This window comes from Bactrocera dorsalis, chromosome 2, assembly GCF_023373825.1.
Source record: "Bactrocera dorsalis isolate Fly_Bdor chromosome 2, ASM2337382v1, whole genome shotgun sequence".
Classification (NCBI taxonomy): domain Eukaryota; kingdom Metazoa; phylum Arthropoda; class Insecta; order Diptera; family Tephritidae; genus Bactrocera; species Bactrocera dorsalis.
This window is the reverse complement of record NC_064304.1, coordinates 24463273-24481866: the sequence shown is the minus strand read 5'-3', so window position 1 is coordinate 24481866 and position 18594 is coordinate 24463273. Positions and strand designations below refer to the sequence as shown.

The following is an 18594-nucleotide window of genomic DNA, read 5'->3' as shown; positions in this document are numbered from 1 at the left end:
TTTCAAATTATAAAATAGTTTGTGATTCGGATCACGATCCATCAATAATAAAGGAGTCGTTTTGTTGAAGCCTTTTGGCGCAATGGCAGCTTGAAAAATACTACGGGTTGGGGCTGGAGTCAATGTAAATAGGGATCAGGCGGATGTTGCTCCAATGATATCAAACTTAACCTGAAACTCACGGATCCAAATAGATTCATATCGCAAAAATTACACCTTTTGGTCCGATAAAATACGGGTAAATTTCGGTAACGTAGAAGCGACTGTCGTGGGAACTGTTTGTGGTTGTAACGGGTATCTAATCCCTGTTAGGATGGTAAGGATTAGCTAAGTTGCTGTCGACGTCATCTAACGGGGCTAAAGGATTAGCTAAATTGTCGTCGACGTCATCCAACGGTGTGCCCAAGAAACGTGCTGTTTGGACGGAGTCGGACCAAAGGGAGAGTGGTCTCAGATGTGTAGGGCTAGGGGGGCATGCAAAAAGTTCTTCAGTGTCATGCGGACTCATATATTGGATATGTCGAAGTCTATCCTGGATAATTATGAGTTTAACCTGCTACACTGTCCAGAATAAAGCTGCGCATGGGTCACTCTTGTTTCTCGTGGCAACCAGAGCTCTTCGTCTACAAAGGGTGATGGCTTAACTCAAAGTACCTCAGGAGCCGGTGAAGCTGTTGATGGCTCCACAGTGTTGTATTGTTTGATATCGCCGATATAGTTGAGGAGTCACCTCTTCATGCATCTAGGAGTTGACTGCAGAGATGATTTCTGCGAAAGCACCCCAGCAGGAACTGCTTGGAGAGGAGTCCATTATGCTCCTTAGCTTCGGGCTTTCGGAGTCCGTATTTTGGCAAGTCCGGAGCTCCCTTTTAGATCGGTGCACTAGACTCAGCGATGCTCAAACTCCTTTAGTCCTTTCAAAAAATACGTTTTCTTGCAATTTAGCAATCCGTGGTGGCGATGATCGAATTTCCGTGCACCGAGTGAGTCATCAATTTGGAAAGAAAACAGTCACACAGCGCCAAAACCAGAATACATGGCGGACTTCAAGCTTTTGAACCGTTTTTTTTTCTCGATAATTAATCAAATCAGTCCAGTAATACCGTCCTTTTGACATTGTCTCCCACTCCAGGTCCAGTAAGTCATCGGTGCACAATACTTTTCATGCCGATGGAGTAGTGCCACAGGTATTCGTGCGAAAAGCTATGAAACTTATGACGATTAGTTGGTGCGTACAGCAAGCACTCTATCTAGCGGAGAGACATGGAGGTCTTCTTTTGATTGGACTTTGGCAAACTCGTTTACTTTGTACGAATTCGTAGGTTTTCTATTCTGGAATCAAGTTCCTTCAGAAGGAAACCAAGTAAAAAAAATAAATTGGGCTTTAGTGGTTCTACGGTACTTATGTATAAAGAGTTTATGCTACGAACTCGGATTAATTTACAATAAGATGTTCCTTTATTTCTTGGAAAAAACAACACCAAAATCTAAAACTACCGTTAATTTAACCAACTATTATTTATAAATAAATTGACACATTTATAATACCTAGACTAACAAGATTAAATAAGTTAACATGTATGTATATATATAACATGTATGTGTATACTATGTATAAATACTTGTCGATAGTAAACAGTTGAATGCATGTTTATATGTATCTTATAAGTATGTACTTCCGAAATGCATGTGTGTATGTGTTTGTAGTATATGCTAAAGTAACTCGTTTTCCGCACGAAAATCTCCAGACATTAAAGGTACAATGGAAGTTTTTAGGGCATTTTAGTTCGTTTCGTATTTGTTGTTTTGTTGGTGGTGACTGTTCGGCGTAGGCAACGCAGTTTTACTTATGACAATGTTATTGCTTCGCAACTTGAGCGACACTTTTAATGGAGCGTAAATTGCTCGGTAACTGATCAGTCTTTTGTTTTGACGCGTTGACCTTTATGCGTCGGTTCGCTATTCCCCATATGCTTCCAAGGCCCTGGGCTGTCGTTGGCAGTGCTGAATGCAATGGCGAATTGAGCAGTGTAATACGTGGACATAATGATGATCTGTGAAAAGAATAAAACATAATAAGCTGAATATGAAAGTATTTCGAAAAGTTGCGGAACAGATAGTTCGATAATCTTAGAAAAATTAATATAATAATAATAATTTTTATGTATTTTAATGCGACCAAAGTTTTTTAAATCGAAATTAGTGATGAAATTGGTTTATACTGGGTGATCTATATCGAGGTTCCCTACTTTTTTAAAGAAACGCCACAGAAACTTTAAATTTAATGGGAAATGTTTATCATCTTTCGAAAGAACATTCTTTAGCATTCATTTTTGAAAATTATTTCTTTCAAATGTTGGCCGCGGCCACGTCTAAGATAGTCCACCCGTTGAGTCCAATTTTCGATTTCTCGTTTGAGCATTTCGACTGGTAACTCGACAATGGAAATAGATCATGTAAAATTTTATGAAGATATGTCGTCCACTGAATAAGTTTTCCATTCAGCTATATGCTATAGTGGTGCGATATCGGCAGTTTCGACAGTCTCTTCGAAAAGAAAAGGATGTGTACAAAATTTCAAATTGTTATCTCCAAAATTGCGGCACTAGTTCATTTATAAACAGACAGACGGATATGACTAAATCGACTTAATCTACGCCGCACTAATATGGTCGCCTGGATGCAGTGAAACGCAGACGAGGAAGCTTCAAACTTGTCAGAACACTGCACTTCGAACTACGACAGGATGCCTCTTGAACACCTGCATAGTGAAGCCAGTAAGCTCACAGTTAAGGAGCATAATGAATTCCTCTCCAATCGGTTTCTGCTGGGGTGCATTCGCAGAAATCATCTCTGCAGTCACCTGCATGGAGCATCAATAGTCATTCCTCAACTACGTCCGAAATCAAACAATACGCCGACCAGATTTCAGACGCAACTATCTTCGGACAAGCGCTAACCGCCATTCACAATGGAGCCATCAACACCTTCACCGACTCCCATCTCAGTGAACGACGTACTTACGGCCCTTGTACGCCCCCCACTAACCCCACTCATCAGACACCTCTGCCTTTGGCCCGACCCCGTTGAAACAGCACGTTTATTGAACCTACCATTGGATGACGTCGACGATAACTTATCTAATCCTTCCATCCTTACGGGGATTAGATACCCGTTACGACAACAACAACTAAAGCGACTCAGCTCTTCAAACTGAATATTGGTATACTTCTTGAACATCCCACATTCCTTACCCCCGTACAGGAAATAAAAAGTGTAGAATATGCGAACGGTTCCATTAACCTCTATTTTCTAACGAATTATAAATGGAAATTATCCTCTCGAGAAGAGACGAATCAATCTCAAATTCAGGAATTTAGATGTAATAAAGGTCAAAATAATTTATACTTACTCTTGAATACGGCACTGGTGTCAAGAACATATGAATGCCAATAACCGAATCGGATAGGAGAAACAGTACTGTACCCACAGCACAGAAGTTATTTAAGAAGCTGGAGTTTTGGAGAGCGCGAGCAAGGGCACGCCAACAAGTGGTCGTTAAAAGGGCAGTATAAATTGGAACGCCAATAGCAAGCACACCGTCCAGACGGGTGAAAGCCAACGAAATAGCTGAAATATTTAGAAGTAGAGTAGTTAATATTGTAAAAATGTTAAAAATTAGTAACTTATATAATTTTTTTTTTTTTTTATCCAAAGTGCGGGCTGTATTTTTCGGAGATTTGCGATATTCACGAGTTCAATATCCATAACTTAGTTCCATCTACATCTAGCGTTAATTTCTTTACTAAGTAATGTTAAGTCAGTAATTGGAGCTCACATATTAATATTTAGATGTATGCTAGCTAGGAAAGGAAGGTAAGCTAGGAGGTAAACACACAATTACCCTGTCAGATATGTCAACGGATTGCTCTTTCGAGGTTACCAATTGCTGTTGGTGAGCCTTTCCTTCGAACTTTCACTTGGTATTATCTACATAACTTACCCAAAGCACCGCAAATGTACAATGCCACACCGATTGGCAGTCTCAAAGGTTTCCAACCAAACGCTGATATGTACCAGATATGACCGATAGCAAATGCACCCATGCCTTCCAGGAAGAGATTAATATTGAGCAACGCATCGCCAGCGCATGAGCAAATTAAGCCGAGCAGTATGCGCTGAGAGTAGTTATAACTACGTAAAGTAAGTGTAGAAAAATAAATTAGTGGCAATTTTAAAGCAGAAATATACGGAATTGACTTACGCGGGCGTAAAGGCAAATCCTTTGACCACAACATACAAAATTAACATCACAATCGGCAGACATTTTAGAACTGTTGTCCAGAGTTCCCCGTGTGGATCTTGTACGAAGGCAAAGTAAACAAAAACTGCATTGAAGAATGGCATCAACTTCAATGTTTGCGTTCTTAGCTGAAATTAGAAGACAACAAAATTGTAAGAAGGCATGATATATAACTACATATTAGTTTTAGATATTTGTTTGTTAATTAGAATGACAGAACAGTAGATTTTGCTATAAATAAAACAGTTATTAGCTGTTACTTTTAGAATGTCAAGCCTTTGTTAAGAGTTCAAAGTCAGACCAATCTTTCTAAACCCATGACTCTGGGAATCAATAATCAAGAGAACAAAAAAGCCTTAATCGTAACTATATAAAAAAATATCGACTGACCACGGTTTCACAAGAACTATGGCCTTCCTTACTTCTTTCTATTGTTTTCTTCCTTAACTGTCACTTTATAATGCGCCCGAAATTTCCTTTTCTTATGTTTTTTTTGAAATTCACATTCGCACAAACCAATTAACCGAGAGCTACTCTTTTAAAAGTTAGTGCTAAGTACAACCAGTGGCCGACGACGGGGTTGATCAGGGATATTTCCTCCCAGGCCCGGTATTCTCATGGGGGCCCGGTACTCGACAACTAATGTACAAATTACTTGTTGATTTGCAGCTTTTATGGAACTAATGGCGCGAGATATTGAATGAAGGTCGAATATTTGGCAATGGTGCTTAGCCAACTTTATCGGTCAACAGTAAAAATAACTCCACTGAAGAGATTGAAATTACAAGAAAACTTTCCGTGTTATCATGGTCTCGGTAATCTCGAACAGGTTTTTGTGACTTTGGAAACAGAAGAAGTGGGTATGCTCAAGTTCGCTAAAAATTATCCTACTAACGATATATGTATATATATATTACAGGTATCGTTGGAATAACGAAAAGATCATTGAAACCCATTTTTCAATACCATCTGGGACTAAGGGTAATGAAAGTGAAAGAACGATTTTTTCTAAAATCACTAAATTTTTTCGAAAATTTCGAGTTAACTTAACAATGCTTTCCAATTCGAAGTTTGTCATGAAACAAATTATTACTGGCAACCAGTCTTGGATCTATACTTACGACTCGGAAGCAAACGATCAATCGGCCAAATATCATGGCAAAAGTGAGCTGAAGCCGAAAAAACCACGTTAAATCAGGTCAAAAATCAAGGTTATGTTGACAGTTTTCTTCGATTATCGAGGTGTGGTGCACTCCGAATTCCTTCCGACCGGCCAAACTGTCAACAGGGAATACTATTTGAGTGTTATGCGTCGTTTGCGCGAAGCTATTCGTAAAAAGAGACCGAAATTCTGGGCCGACAACTCTTGGATTTTCTGCCATGACAACGCGCCGTCGCATACTGCACGGATTCTTCGTGAGTTTTCAACCAATACCGTGCCGCAACCACCATTTCGACTGATTTAGCATCGTGTGATTTCTGGCTATTCAGCAAATACAATCAACCGCTCCGGGGAAGCCGTTTTGAGTCAATTGGAACGGAAATTGACTTTAATAACAGTTTCGAAGATTAGAAAAGACTTTGACAAAATTGTATTGACGAGATTACTTTGAGGGGTCGGCATAGATTTCGAAGAATAAATTAAGAATTTTAAAATCATGAACAAAGTCTTACTATGTTTTGCTCATAGTAGAGTATACTATATATAAACATTATGAATTAAAAGTTTGCTAATTATTGACAAAGTGTTTTCTAAAGGTCTAAGTAATAAAAAGATTCTTGTGGATTTCAAAATTTCAATAAACTTAAAACAATATTTAATTTTAGAGTTTTTCAAAAAAGCCTAAAAACTATAGAATATATGAAAGTCCTTTAAGGGTCCAAGAGAAACACGTGGATATTTTATAAAAGGTCGAATATTATAATTTCAATTATCATTGTGAAAAATGTAACCTTTATTATTTCAACTTTACTGTTCTTCACAAAACGCGTGAAGGCACACAAGTACAACATCTAATTATGAATGGTATGTAATACAATATGTATGTATATATGCAAGCACATATGTATGTATGTATATTTGAAGATGTAACAACAATTTCACTGAACAATTCATCCACTGATATGGACGCTTAACGTGAAGCTAAAAAAAAACACAAAAGGTTGCCAACGACTTAATGACAGTCCAGAGCGCTGCGAACGCAAATCAAACTGACGAATTGGTATGGGAAAATACAAAAACGCGCGCACTCACCTGTCACTCAATTCACTGATAATTTATCATGAATGTGCATATAAATGCAAAGTAATTGTATCAATTGTTAGTGAAATTGTCAAACGCAAATACAAATAACGAATCTAGAATAAGTTCTGTGGCAAGCATTGGCTTGTGACGGCGCGAAGGCGGAATAGCCCGCGATCGCTGAAGCGTGTAAATGTGCATGTTAGAGAGGTTTGGTTCTTCACTGCTTGCTTTGTTTGAGCTCTGCTCTCTTGTAGAAAAAAATATATGTGAAAGCAACAACAAAATTATCCATTTGATCACAACATGAAAGCTTACGGGGATATTTCTTTTAAATAAGTAATTATTTCTATTCTATCTCCATTTCATAAAGCTTGTCTATGATTTGATTCACGCCACATGTTCGATTGGCCACTCTCCAAAATATAATGACAACAAGAAAAGACTTCGTTTGCACCGATACCTTAAAACCTTTTACATATTTTATAACATAAAAAGCTATTTATTATGATTTTTATCGGCCCGTTTGGGCTATAAGCTTTGGTAGTATGATCTAAACGATTTGGTCACGGATTCTGACGATGCGTTGGATAATAATCTCTAGTAAAAGTTTTGAAGATACTTCGTTAAATGAAAAAGTTTTCCATAGAAGCATTTGATTCGAATGGTTCAGTTTGTATAGTTGTCCGATATCGGTGGTTTCGACAAACGGGCAAATTCTTGGTGAGAGAAGGACGTGTGCGAAACTTCAGATCAATATCTTAAAAACTGAAAAACTAGTTCATGGATATACAGACGGACAGACCGGCGGATAGGCAGACGGACATGGTTAAATCGCCTCAGCTCGTCACGCTCATCATTTATGTATGGTATATATATTTTGTGGGGTTTCCGACACTTTCTACTGATTTTAACCAGTGGGTAGGATGTCCACAATTTGCCCGCGGTAAAGTATCCCTGTCATAAGAGGCGGCTAAAATCCAATATCCATTATGTCTGATTTTTGGCTTGCTTTGAAATTTCAACATAACTTTGTCCTAAATGGTGCTATATTACTCAGCTTGAACTGATATTAAAGACTTTGACTGACAAATGCCACCAGACATTGAGTTTGATGGGTGATCAACTGGTAGTAACAAGAGCTACAAGGTCTGACCGGAGACTTAAATCTGCTCATTGGGTTTGGTCTTTTGGGGAGATTCTTGGTGGCTGTGGTTTACGCCTAAAGGCAGGTAGAATTGAAAATTCAGTTCAGTGTGGAGTCGCACTGCGGCCGGGTGTTGAACCCATAGCAGGGCAGGGATTTAAGTTTGCCTCGAAACCGACTAAGGTGGAAAAGGTCAACTAGAGTCAATAAAAATATGCAGATCAACTTCCGATATAAATGTAAATATATATATATATAAATGTACTATCTTGTAATACATTTCCGTAGACGACTGCTTATTACAGTATTGACCGCGTCTGGAAAGTGGTGTATACGCGGATTTTAAAAAGAAAAAGGAACAATATGGGAGACTCGATTTTTATTTTTTGGAAGGAAAATGAGAAAGTCAAGTAAAATAGCGCTTGACTCCTGTGTACGGTACTTTTTCTCCTCTGATGGCGACCATCAAAAATTGGTTTCTCGAATTACAACATGGTCGTACATGGGTTTTGATCAGAAAACGACGATTACTGAAGAAGTTAAAGGCAGTCCTATCGGCTGAAAGGATGGTAGCCACCGTTTTCTACTATTTACAGGCTATGATCTACATCGACTACCTGTAGAAGTGCCAAACGGTTACTCGACTCACTATACTGAATTATTGGGCCGATTCAGAAAAATCAATAAACCTACGCTTTCCTCGCGACCGAATCCGCCGGAATATCTAAGATCACCATTTTTCAAAAATGTTCGATATTTGCAAAATTAAAAATAAAAAACAATAAAAAATCTATGAAAATTGCATACACCATTACTTAAAAAGCCGAATATCTCGAGAAGTATTAATGATAGCGATTTTGACCTCCGACCTTTTTTTATAACAAATAAAATATCCTACAAATTTCTCATGAACATTTTTTCTATAGCTTCTGTCATTTACGAGATATATACAAAAAAAAATGCAAATTTCGTGGAAAAATCGGATTTAGAGCCCCGTACTACCTCGCCGGTGTGAGTTGCGACTTTGTTGCACTAGGCACTTTTGTAGAGTGAACGATTCTGAGAAATATGCGTCTAAAGTCAAAGCGATGCCATAAAATACCTCTGAGCTGTAGGAATTTAAAGATAAAAAATCACGATTGTAGTGTATTTTCTATGGAAAATTTTTACATGCCTTGGTCCAGTTCTTAATGTTAATATTAAGGGCTAAAATTTTCAGTGAATTTTATTTAGGGTATTTCCAAGGAAATCTCGTGACCAGATTGAAAAAAATTAATGATTCAAAAAAAAAAACATCCTAATGTACATATATACCTACAAATTCAAAAATATTTATTGATTATTAATTTTAAATAATTATCGAAAATATACAAACATATGTACAGCATGCAAGCTACAAATTCTTATATATACATACATATGTATGTATGTATATTATCAAAAAAGTCCAAATTTCGGTGCATCTCTTTGGCCAACTTTTATTTTCATCTGCTCTCATTCGCTGGAGCAAATAAAAGCTTTATCTCAGCGCAGCATTGAAAATGTTCTCCATAATCTTGACACAATGCACAGCCGAAACAATAACAAACGCCCTTACTCTCAGGTAAACGAAGTTAGGGAGAACGCAGTGACACAGGCCTAAAAGCGAATGTGTGCACTGAGCAAATATAAGAAAAAAAAGACAACAGAAAACGGAAAATCTGTAACGACAAGGTCAAGGACATGAAAAACGCAAGTGGTTGAAACATGTGGCCCTATAGTTGGCAGGAACACAAATATGGCAGTGTGAATGTGTATAAATATTTATGTGCATACATTGCATAACTCTGACAGCAAGTAAAGTGAAACCAATGAAAACTGTAACTTTTTTAGAAAAGAATGTTTTGCATATAATTGGAAAAGTTTTATAATAATTTTTATTAAATCAAAAATAAATGAACAAAATCATACATGTATATAATGGGTGGTCCAAGTAGAGGCACTTTTTTCAATAGCCTTTTTTGACAGATCATGCGTTAATCGTGTCAAGCTGTCATGTTTTATTTGTTCCGTATTGTTTGGCGTTTCATCATGGAAAGACTTACCATTGAACAACGTTTACAAATCGTTCAACTTTTACGAAAATTCATGTTCTGTAAAGTAGTATTCGCAGTAGTACCATCACCCAACTTGGTTTATTATTGGATAATATTCTACCGACTAGCCCACGTCCAGCACCCAGTGACGAAAATATAGCAGCCGTAGCTCAGACACAAAGACTATGGAGAGTTGATTTGACGCCGTTCGTAGCAACTCGGACTGACGTATGGAACGATTTGCCGCATTTTACGTCGAGATCTTAAATAGAAAGCGAACAAAGACACAAAAACTGAGGAGAGCCGATTCGACGCCGTTTGCAGCAACTCGGACTGACGTATGAAACGGTTTGCCGCATTTTAAGTCGAGATCTTAAATTGAAAGCGTACAAAATACAGCCTGTGCAAGAAATGAAGCCGCTTGACCTTCCCAAGCGACATCGCTTCACTCTGTGGGCTCTTGAAAAGTTCCAAAAACATCCTCAAGCCAAATTTTGTTCAGTCATGAGGCCCATTTCTGACGCAAATTGAACCCTTTGGAATGAAGAGCAACCTGAAGAGATTCAACAGCTGTCATTTCATTCAGAAAAAATAACGGTTTGGTGTGGTTTGCGGGCCAGTGGAATCATCGACCCATATTTCTTCAAAAATGATGTCGGCGAGAACGTAACCGTCAATGGCGACCGTTATCGCGCCATGATAACCGATTATTTGATGACTGAAAAAGAAGCTCGTTATCTCGGCGATATTTGGGCTCAACAAGACAGCGCCACTTTCCACATATCGCATCAATTAATTAATTTATTGAGAGAACACTTCTGTGAGCAGATAATTTCACGTTTTGGGCCGGTCGATTGGCCACCAAGATCGAATAGACCTTTTTCGAAGGCTCAATACTTGATTACGGCTTTTTCATATTTCTTTCAGCAAGACATCCCAATTCACAACCGAATTATGCACGGACCACAGATCTACCGTTCTTTGATAGTGAAGAACGTTCACACCGATAACAGGACACTGATTTTAACCTTAAACTCACTTGATATTAGTTAAGGCTGCGTGCCTCATTACCAATTTTATCAAAGAACTGCCAAATGGGGTAAGTAGCGTTGACTGACCACAACGTAAACGTAAAGTATCTGTAAGGAAGGGCTCTCTCTTCTTTTTGGGAAAAGCGTTCCCAAGATGCTTCAGATTCGAGTTAAATCGTTGGAATTCCCATAAACATGTAATCCTTAACAAGCACTGTTCGGCGAGGTGATCTATCTTAAACCGCATTCAACCGTTGATCAATGATGCGATGAAGATCCTTTGTCGGGCTTATATCAATTTTTAAATATTTTCGCATCACAAAACACTTTTCTTTAGTTGTCTTCAAATCTTACAGAACTCGAGAAAAAATTTTACCACATCATTCCAATAATTTTATATACATATGTATGTACATACGTATGTAACCCTATATATCTGTCTTTCATTGGTTTATGACTATGTAACTATAATTATGATTGAAAATTTCATTACATACAATAATAATAAAAACATAAATTAATTTTCGTACAATGACTGCGTCCATTTAACGGTTAACTAAAATCGAAATAGTCCCACAAAAATCATAACCAAGCTAAATTTTTGCATGTTGGATATAAATACTTATGAATGTACATACATATGTATTTACAATACATTTTATGAAAATTACTCGAAATTATTACAATAAATTGACGAATAATAGCTTGCTCCCAACAAGCAAGCTCAATCGTTTAAGAAATGTGTGTGTACTTTTTGGGGTTGTGGGAAGATGACATCGCGCATTCTTTGTAAGGATTTATGCAATCTACACACGAAAGTGGCGCTAAAAAGCGAAAGCGCCAAATAAAGCAATAAATTAGCAAAATTGCTTGCGGTTCCGGTGTGCTTGACTTAACTCATTTGCATAAGAACGCGAGGAAGTGCGTTCACTGAAGTAGTATTTGCTCAGATATTCTTTTTGAGTTGAGCATGTAACCAAAGATTATCGTTTTATTAAATCGAGGCATCCATCAAATAAAATAATTGCGTATGCGCTGTGATAAACACTTGGAAGGTAGATACCAGTGGACTACTAGCTCACGTGTAAGGTCTGTAGTTCGTTGAATGGAGGCATTGCAGGGGATTGGTATGCTATAGGTGTGTCGGAAATAAATTTTTGCTTGTAAATTGGCAAGTCTGCTTATAAGCCCTTTTTAAAGGTGTATATTTCCCGTGTTAAGCCCAGAAAATTCGTTTGGGTCCTTGAATACAATTGAGAAGTGGTAAAGTACATAAGGACTGATAAGTTCTGTTCTTTCATTATCCTGAATCAATACCTACTAACGGGTTCAATATGGAGAGCGAAGTAGACGGAGTAGAATTGCCAAACAACTAAATATCACTAACTCTTTCCTTTGTCCATTTTTACCGGTACCCTGAAAGTACTAAACATTAAAACTTAAAGAAGGTCGAATTAGTCAAGTAGACAAAAACATCTGATATAGTCACTGTGTAACATATTTTTTCAAATATAATTAATTAAATTAAAAGCTGAATGAAATGACTTTTTTAACCATAAAATTGGCACAGTTAAAGTAAAATTCATTAGAAAAGTAATAAAAATATTTTTATAACAACTAGTTTGCATTAGAATATTTCGGGATATCGATTATTTTTCAATATATTGTTCATTTTTTATCGAATTAATACAAGTCTTCAAAGAATAAAACAACAATATAAAAACTACCAATTTTATTATCATATTTTATATTATGGATTTATTTTTAATAATTAAAAAATATCGTTTTATTTTCAACAACTAAACTATCGATTATTTTCTATAAAATTATCAAGAATCTTTAAATAAATAAAATTGGTTAAACAGCCACTAGTTTGTATTAGAGTGTTTTGATATATCGATTATTTTTCAACGAAAACAAAATATCGATTATTTTCTATCGAATTAATAAAAATCTCCAAAAAATGAAAAATATAAAAATCAACCACTTTTAATTATAATATTTCAAATTATCTATTTATTTTTAACAATTGCAAATTATTTTCTATCGAATTAACAAAATAAAATAAAAAGTCCTGAATATTAAATCCACACTGGGATATGTCGGAGGCCCTATAAAGTATATGTATGTATATATGTACATGTATAAATGATCAGCGTGTCGAGCTCAGTTCATTTAGTCAAATCCGTCTATCCACCTTCGTACCTAATGTACACGAACTTGACCCTCAGCTTTTGAGAAATCGATCTAAGATTTTACACACGAACTTTTCTGCTCAAGAAGCCACTCATTTGTTGAAGCCGTCGATATCGTACCACTATATAATATAGCTGCCATACAAACTGACCAATCAAAATCAAGTTCTTATATAAAAAACTATTTTATTTGACAAAATATCTCCGCAACAAAATGTCTCCACTTAAAAAATATTCTCCGAAAAAATTGTTCAGATCGGACCAGTTTAGCATAAAATTTCCATATAAACTAACCGATTCAAGAAGGAAATCGTGTATACCCTTATATGCCATTATAAATGCACCTGGAAAAGGTATTATAGCTTCGTTGCATCGGAAGTTAACGTGTTTTCTTATTGAATCATTCTGCTACCTGAGTAAAAATGTACTGTGTACCAGGATATACATATGTACATAAGTATGTACATATGTGTATGTAATAGGATGAGTGGTCTTCTTGAGCTTTGAACAACGGTTTTCGATATATCTAATGTTCAGCTTAACACTGATCAACTTTAAACTTTCAAACTCTCTGGTCTACTAATAGTAAATTGTTAGTGCTTATTCAATGCCAAAATATACCTTCAAGTTCTTGTCTCTGGTAATACTTGTATGTCACCTACTACTACTTAATTATAGAAAGGCCATGTGAGTAACACTCAAAAATACTAATAACGAAGTTAAATAGAATAATTAATAGACTGTGGAAATTAGTTTTATCAGCGGTTGGCACTGAATGTAACACTCTTTCTGCAACCTCATTTAAAAATAAGGACTAACGGAAAATTTCTCTTTATATTATGACACAGGCTATGTATGAGTACACGCGTATGTGCTTATGTGTGCTAGGTGATTAAAGAGCGAGTCCAAATACTGCAAGTGCAATTGCACGCTTTATAAGTGAACATATGTGCATATCACATTAGTTATGTGACGGCTTATGTGCCAATGCCAGTAATGTATGCAAGTATGTAAGTACGTGTATGTGCATGTTGGTGCATACCTGCACATGTGGCGGATGAAAACTTACAAGATGCATTATATCAGCCATGACGCCTTTTCGGCTAGCAATTACTTCGATAAGCTGCGTGTTGGGTGGCACACCCGCCCCCTCGTTAGAGGTGAGGTGTTGCGCAAGTTCTAAGCGTTTTGTTTACAAGCGTTTTGGTTTTTCACGACTACTCATTTGCGCTGCTTTTGTACAAAACTTCGTTTTCTTTGTTTACTCAAGTGCTGGCACAATTTAATTGTTTTTTTTTTTTTTGTTAGGTGGGTGATATTTTTTATATTATTTATACTTCATTTGTTTTGATTTCAACCGTTTTCGCACTTTGTACATAAATGAAACTCTACACAAAATCAGCGCGTCGTGTGAATATCCGTGAATAAAGAAAGCAAGCAAACGCACATAAATAGACCGAAAAAAAATTATTTATTTACACAAACGTCCAGCCGCCCCGCCAACGTGCGCCGTTTTGCAGTATCCAATTAAAACTGAAACGTGCGAAAGGCAATTGAGTGTCTCCAACAGAGATAAAGAGATCCCCAACTCTCCTGTCACTGGAAATGTGAGAGCCGCTCACCTACCGAACTTTGACAGTTGACTGGATTGGGTAGGTGTTGACGTTTTGCAATTGGAATGACTGGAACGGCCAGATTGAAATTATACCAAAAATATATGTGAACGGAGGAATTTGTTGCCGCTGTTCAAGATCGCTAATAAAAATTTAAAACAATGAAAATCAAAGAAAATGCGAAATTTAAATATATTTCATGAAACGTTTTCTAATTTGATGCATAATAGAATTAATTTTCTATTAAAATTGATTAAAAACATTTATTAATTGAGAGCTAACAGGCTTAATTCACCTTATTAAGTATTGAAGATCGAAAGTCAGTTGTTTTAATACAGTGGATCACAGCCAAAATGATGCAGCACTGATATGTTGTAGCACTTGACAAAAAAAACAATTTCATCTTAAAAAAATGAAAAATTTAGCTATTTTGTTATTTTATATAAGCATGTATTTTCTTGTAAAACACGAAATCAACTCAAATTTAAATTTTTTCGGCAACGGTTAGCAAAAATTCACACACTTGCAGAAAATCAAGCTCACAGCGAAAGTGATGCACTGTAGTTTACCGTTAGTCGCGACGGCTTGGCGGGAATTTCCAAATGTCAGCTATTATGTAACATTAAAATAACTGAATTAGAAACAATATTTGATAGTTTTTGCATTCAAGTGTCGACATTTACACAGTGCAGATCAAAATGGGTCGTCAAACAACAGTTGAAGTGCGCGAGAATTAGTTTTAAAACATTATAAAGATGGCAAAACCCAACGAAAAATCGCAGAAGCAGTGAAATTGAGCCACGGAACTGTTTCAACATATCATTGAACGCTACATTCGTGAAAATCGTGTAGAAAAATAAAACTAAAAAAAGGCCCATAATAAAATTTTTAACGAAGTTGATTCTCGTTGGATAGTTTCGGAAAATACGGGAAAACCCTCATTTAAGTGCTCCAGCATTGACAAAATGATGTGGAAAAATATCTCGGAAAAAGTGCCACCCGGAAACCGTGCGAAGAATCCTTAGGGAAGCCGACTTCAAGGACGCACAGCTCGTAATAAGCCATTATATCAGCGCAAAAAATCGAAGTGCACGACTAAAATTTGCTAAAGAGCATTTATTTAAGGATGAAAGCTTCTGGACTAGCGTAATTTTTGCAGATGAAAAGTAAAATTCAACCTTTTTCGATCAGATGGTAAGAGCTACGTATGGAGAAAGCCAAATACAGAGCTTCATCCACAGAATTTGGCGGAGCACTGTAAAACACGTTGGAGGGCATGTAATGGTGTGGGGTTGCATGTCCTCTGCTGGTGTTGGAAAATTTGGCTTTCATTGACAGTACTATGGATAAAACTATGTATTTTGAATATCTTGAAAGCAAATTTGGTTACAAAGTGCCTCAAAATTAATATTAGAGAAAGTTTTTCGATTCTACCAGGACAACGATCCAAAGCATAAATCGGGCGTTGTCCAAAGTTGCTTATTTGGAACTGCCCACATGTGGTACAACCGCCAGCACAATCTCCAGATTTAAATGCTATTGAGAATCTGTGGTCAGTTTTGGAGCGAGAGATTCGAAAATATGAAATTCGAAATCAGGCTGATCTGAAAACTGCTTTGGAAGCTGAATGGAACAAAATATCCACAAACTACACAAACAAAATGTTAAAATCGATGTCTAGGCGCATGAAAGCTGTCATAGATAACAAAGGTTATCCTACGAAGTATTGATCAACCGAAAATTTAAGTTTTGTCAAAAAAAAATCTATTTATTTATTTATGTATTTGCTTATTTAGAGATTGCATCATTTTCGCTGTGAGGTAAAATTTAAGGCTGAATTCGTTTTTTTGTTTTTATTAAATGAAATAAGTGTAAAATGTGAGTTTTAAAAATAATATTTAAAAAAATACATCTGCCACTAATAATTGGCACTCATAAACAAACAAGTTTTGGCTTTTTATTTTTTATTAAGCATGTTTTAAAATTTCTCAGATGGCTGCATCATTTTGGCTGTGATCCACTGTATACCATAAAATCATAAAAAAGGAATTAAGTAGTTTCGCCATATATTAAAAGTCCAATTTATAATAATTTGCAATCGTAATAAATGTTGGGTATTTTAATTTAAAATGCCCAAAAATTCTTATTTTGTTCGATCTGGCCATAATGGAAAATGTTATAAAAAACGCTTATTTTGAGGCGCTCTCACACTGGAATAAGTTGGGCATCCCATTATCCCTGGTCTCCAAGCTCGCCGAAACAGATGAGCGCCGTGCGGTGCAATATGCTCAACGACACCGAAAAACGTCGTCAGTGCCAATGTTGATACCGATGTCGAAATCAGAGCGGCGACGATGATAAGCGACCGACCGACCGGAGTGCAAATTGCAAAGCAAATGTAACTGACATTGCACTTCATTTCGTTGGTTTACAGCTGGGATTTTGAGCTTATCTACTCGCATATATTCACATATTGCGTTTACGAATCGTTGTGTATAGGGTGTGCCATATGTAAATTCAAATCATTGAACAGGTGATTTTGAGACTTTACCAACGAAACAACAACAACAACAAGTGTTTAAACAAAGTGTTTAAAAAATTCCAGATTTTTTTTTTTTTTAATTATTTTCAGTAAATTTGAAAGTAGGAAAATTAGACAAAAACTAGTGAATATTATAGTTTAAAAAATTACATTTCTTCTGTGGCTCGGTTAAGCAGTTAAAAATATGTTTTGAGGTCTTTTAAGGATAAAGACATACTAGAGCCCTCAAAACGAGAATAATTTTGACAATTTGAAAGCAAAATGTCAAAATGACGGCTACTGCACCAACTTTCGAAATAAAATTTTTTCGAAAGAAGCTCTTATGATATATCTTGGCTTTGACTTCTACTTGTCTGATTTTGGAGTTTCGTCTTTAATAAAAAATATAGCAAATTATCGATAACTCTTTAACAATCACAAAATATCGATTATTTTTTACCGATTAAAATAAAATATTTAAATAGCAGCTAATTTAAATTAAAAATGTCAAATAAATCTGATTATTTTTCAAAACCACAAAATATCTATTATTTTTTATCGAATTAATAAAATTTTTTTAAATACAAAAATACTTAAAAATCAACTGGCTTGAATTAGAATATTTAAAATTATCGATTATTTTCCAACAATTACAAACTATCGATTTATTTCTATCAAAAAAAAATTGTAAAAACCAAAAATAACCTAAAAATTTGCAATAACTTCTTAAGTTTTCATGAAACTTGCATTTGAACCACCCCTTACTCGTTTATGGATATATGAAATTGCATTCGGAAATATTTCCACTCGGCTGCTAAGTGAAAGCTTTTGACAGCTGTTACTGCTCTCCGATGCTCTGTTTTGTTTACACACAATCGATAGGTGGGTGGTGTGTCGGGAAAGCTGCGCGAAATCACTTGCATCGGCACGAAGCTCTGCTTCTTTGTTTTTTATCAATATTGCACACACACAGTTTGCTGCGTTGATATGCAACAGGTTGTTATGATTTGTTACGCTTATCGGTAAGTGGACTGAGGGCGAAAGAACAGATAAGTAATTTATTGCTGTTGTTGTTGTTGTTGCATATTCGCATTTCTTTATGTTGGCGATGACAGTCGAAAGCTTGTTGGTTTCGCAACGATAGTCGATTGTAGTGTATGTGATGAATGTTTACATTATTTTTAGTATATTAAATATCACTTGTTATGAATTGTAGTAGTATTTGATATTATATACTTAAAAATATTTGAAAATGAGTGTTAATAGTGTATAAACTTTCAGCATATCTTTGTTTTGTATATGTTATATAAACTTTCGAACTGGACTTTATAGATAATACTTCACTTAGTATTCACTGTTCTACTAAAATGATCATACAACCAATGCAAGATGGTTGATTGTGAAATAGTTGCATACATTTAGGCAACCACTTAAATTAATTTACTGTATTCTTTCTACCAAAGCGGA

The 18594-nt window shown here is 36.0% G+C and overlaps 1 protein-coding gene across 3 annotated transcripts; it reads right to left on the bottom strand.

Annotated features, from left to right (window-relative positions):
• Positions 1–1437: 1437 nt before the first annotated feature.
• On the bottom strand, positions 1438–14554 carry LOC105231045 (lysoplasmalogenase-like protein TMEM86A). 3 transcript variants are annotated; one of them, XM_049447896.1, is made up of 5 exons: positions 14012–14554; positions 4265–4431; positions 4004–4194; positions 3413–3630; positions 1438–2054 (listed from the first exon to the last, which is right to left on the bottom strand). In XM_049447896.1, the coding sequence occupies exons 1-5, from the start codon at positions 14081–14083 to the stop codon at positions 1917–1919; spliced, it is 786 nt and encodes a 261-aa protein (XP_049303853.1). In that variant the 5' UTR covers positions 14084–14554; the 3' UTR covers positions 1438–1916. The 3 variants fall into 3 exon arrangements, with proteins under 3 accessions (XP_049303853.1, XP_011210434.1, XP_011210435.1); XM_011212132.4 differs by having other exon boundaries at positions 14036–14554; XM_011212133.4 differs by having other exon boundaries at positions 14063–14553.
• Between the last annotated feature and the right edge of the window lie 4040 nt (positions 14555–18594).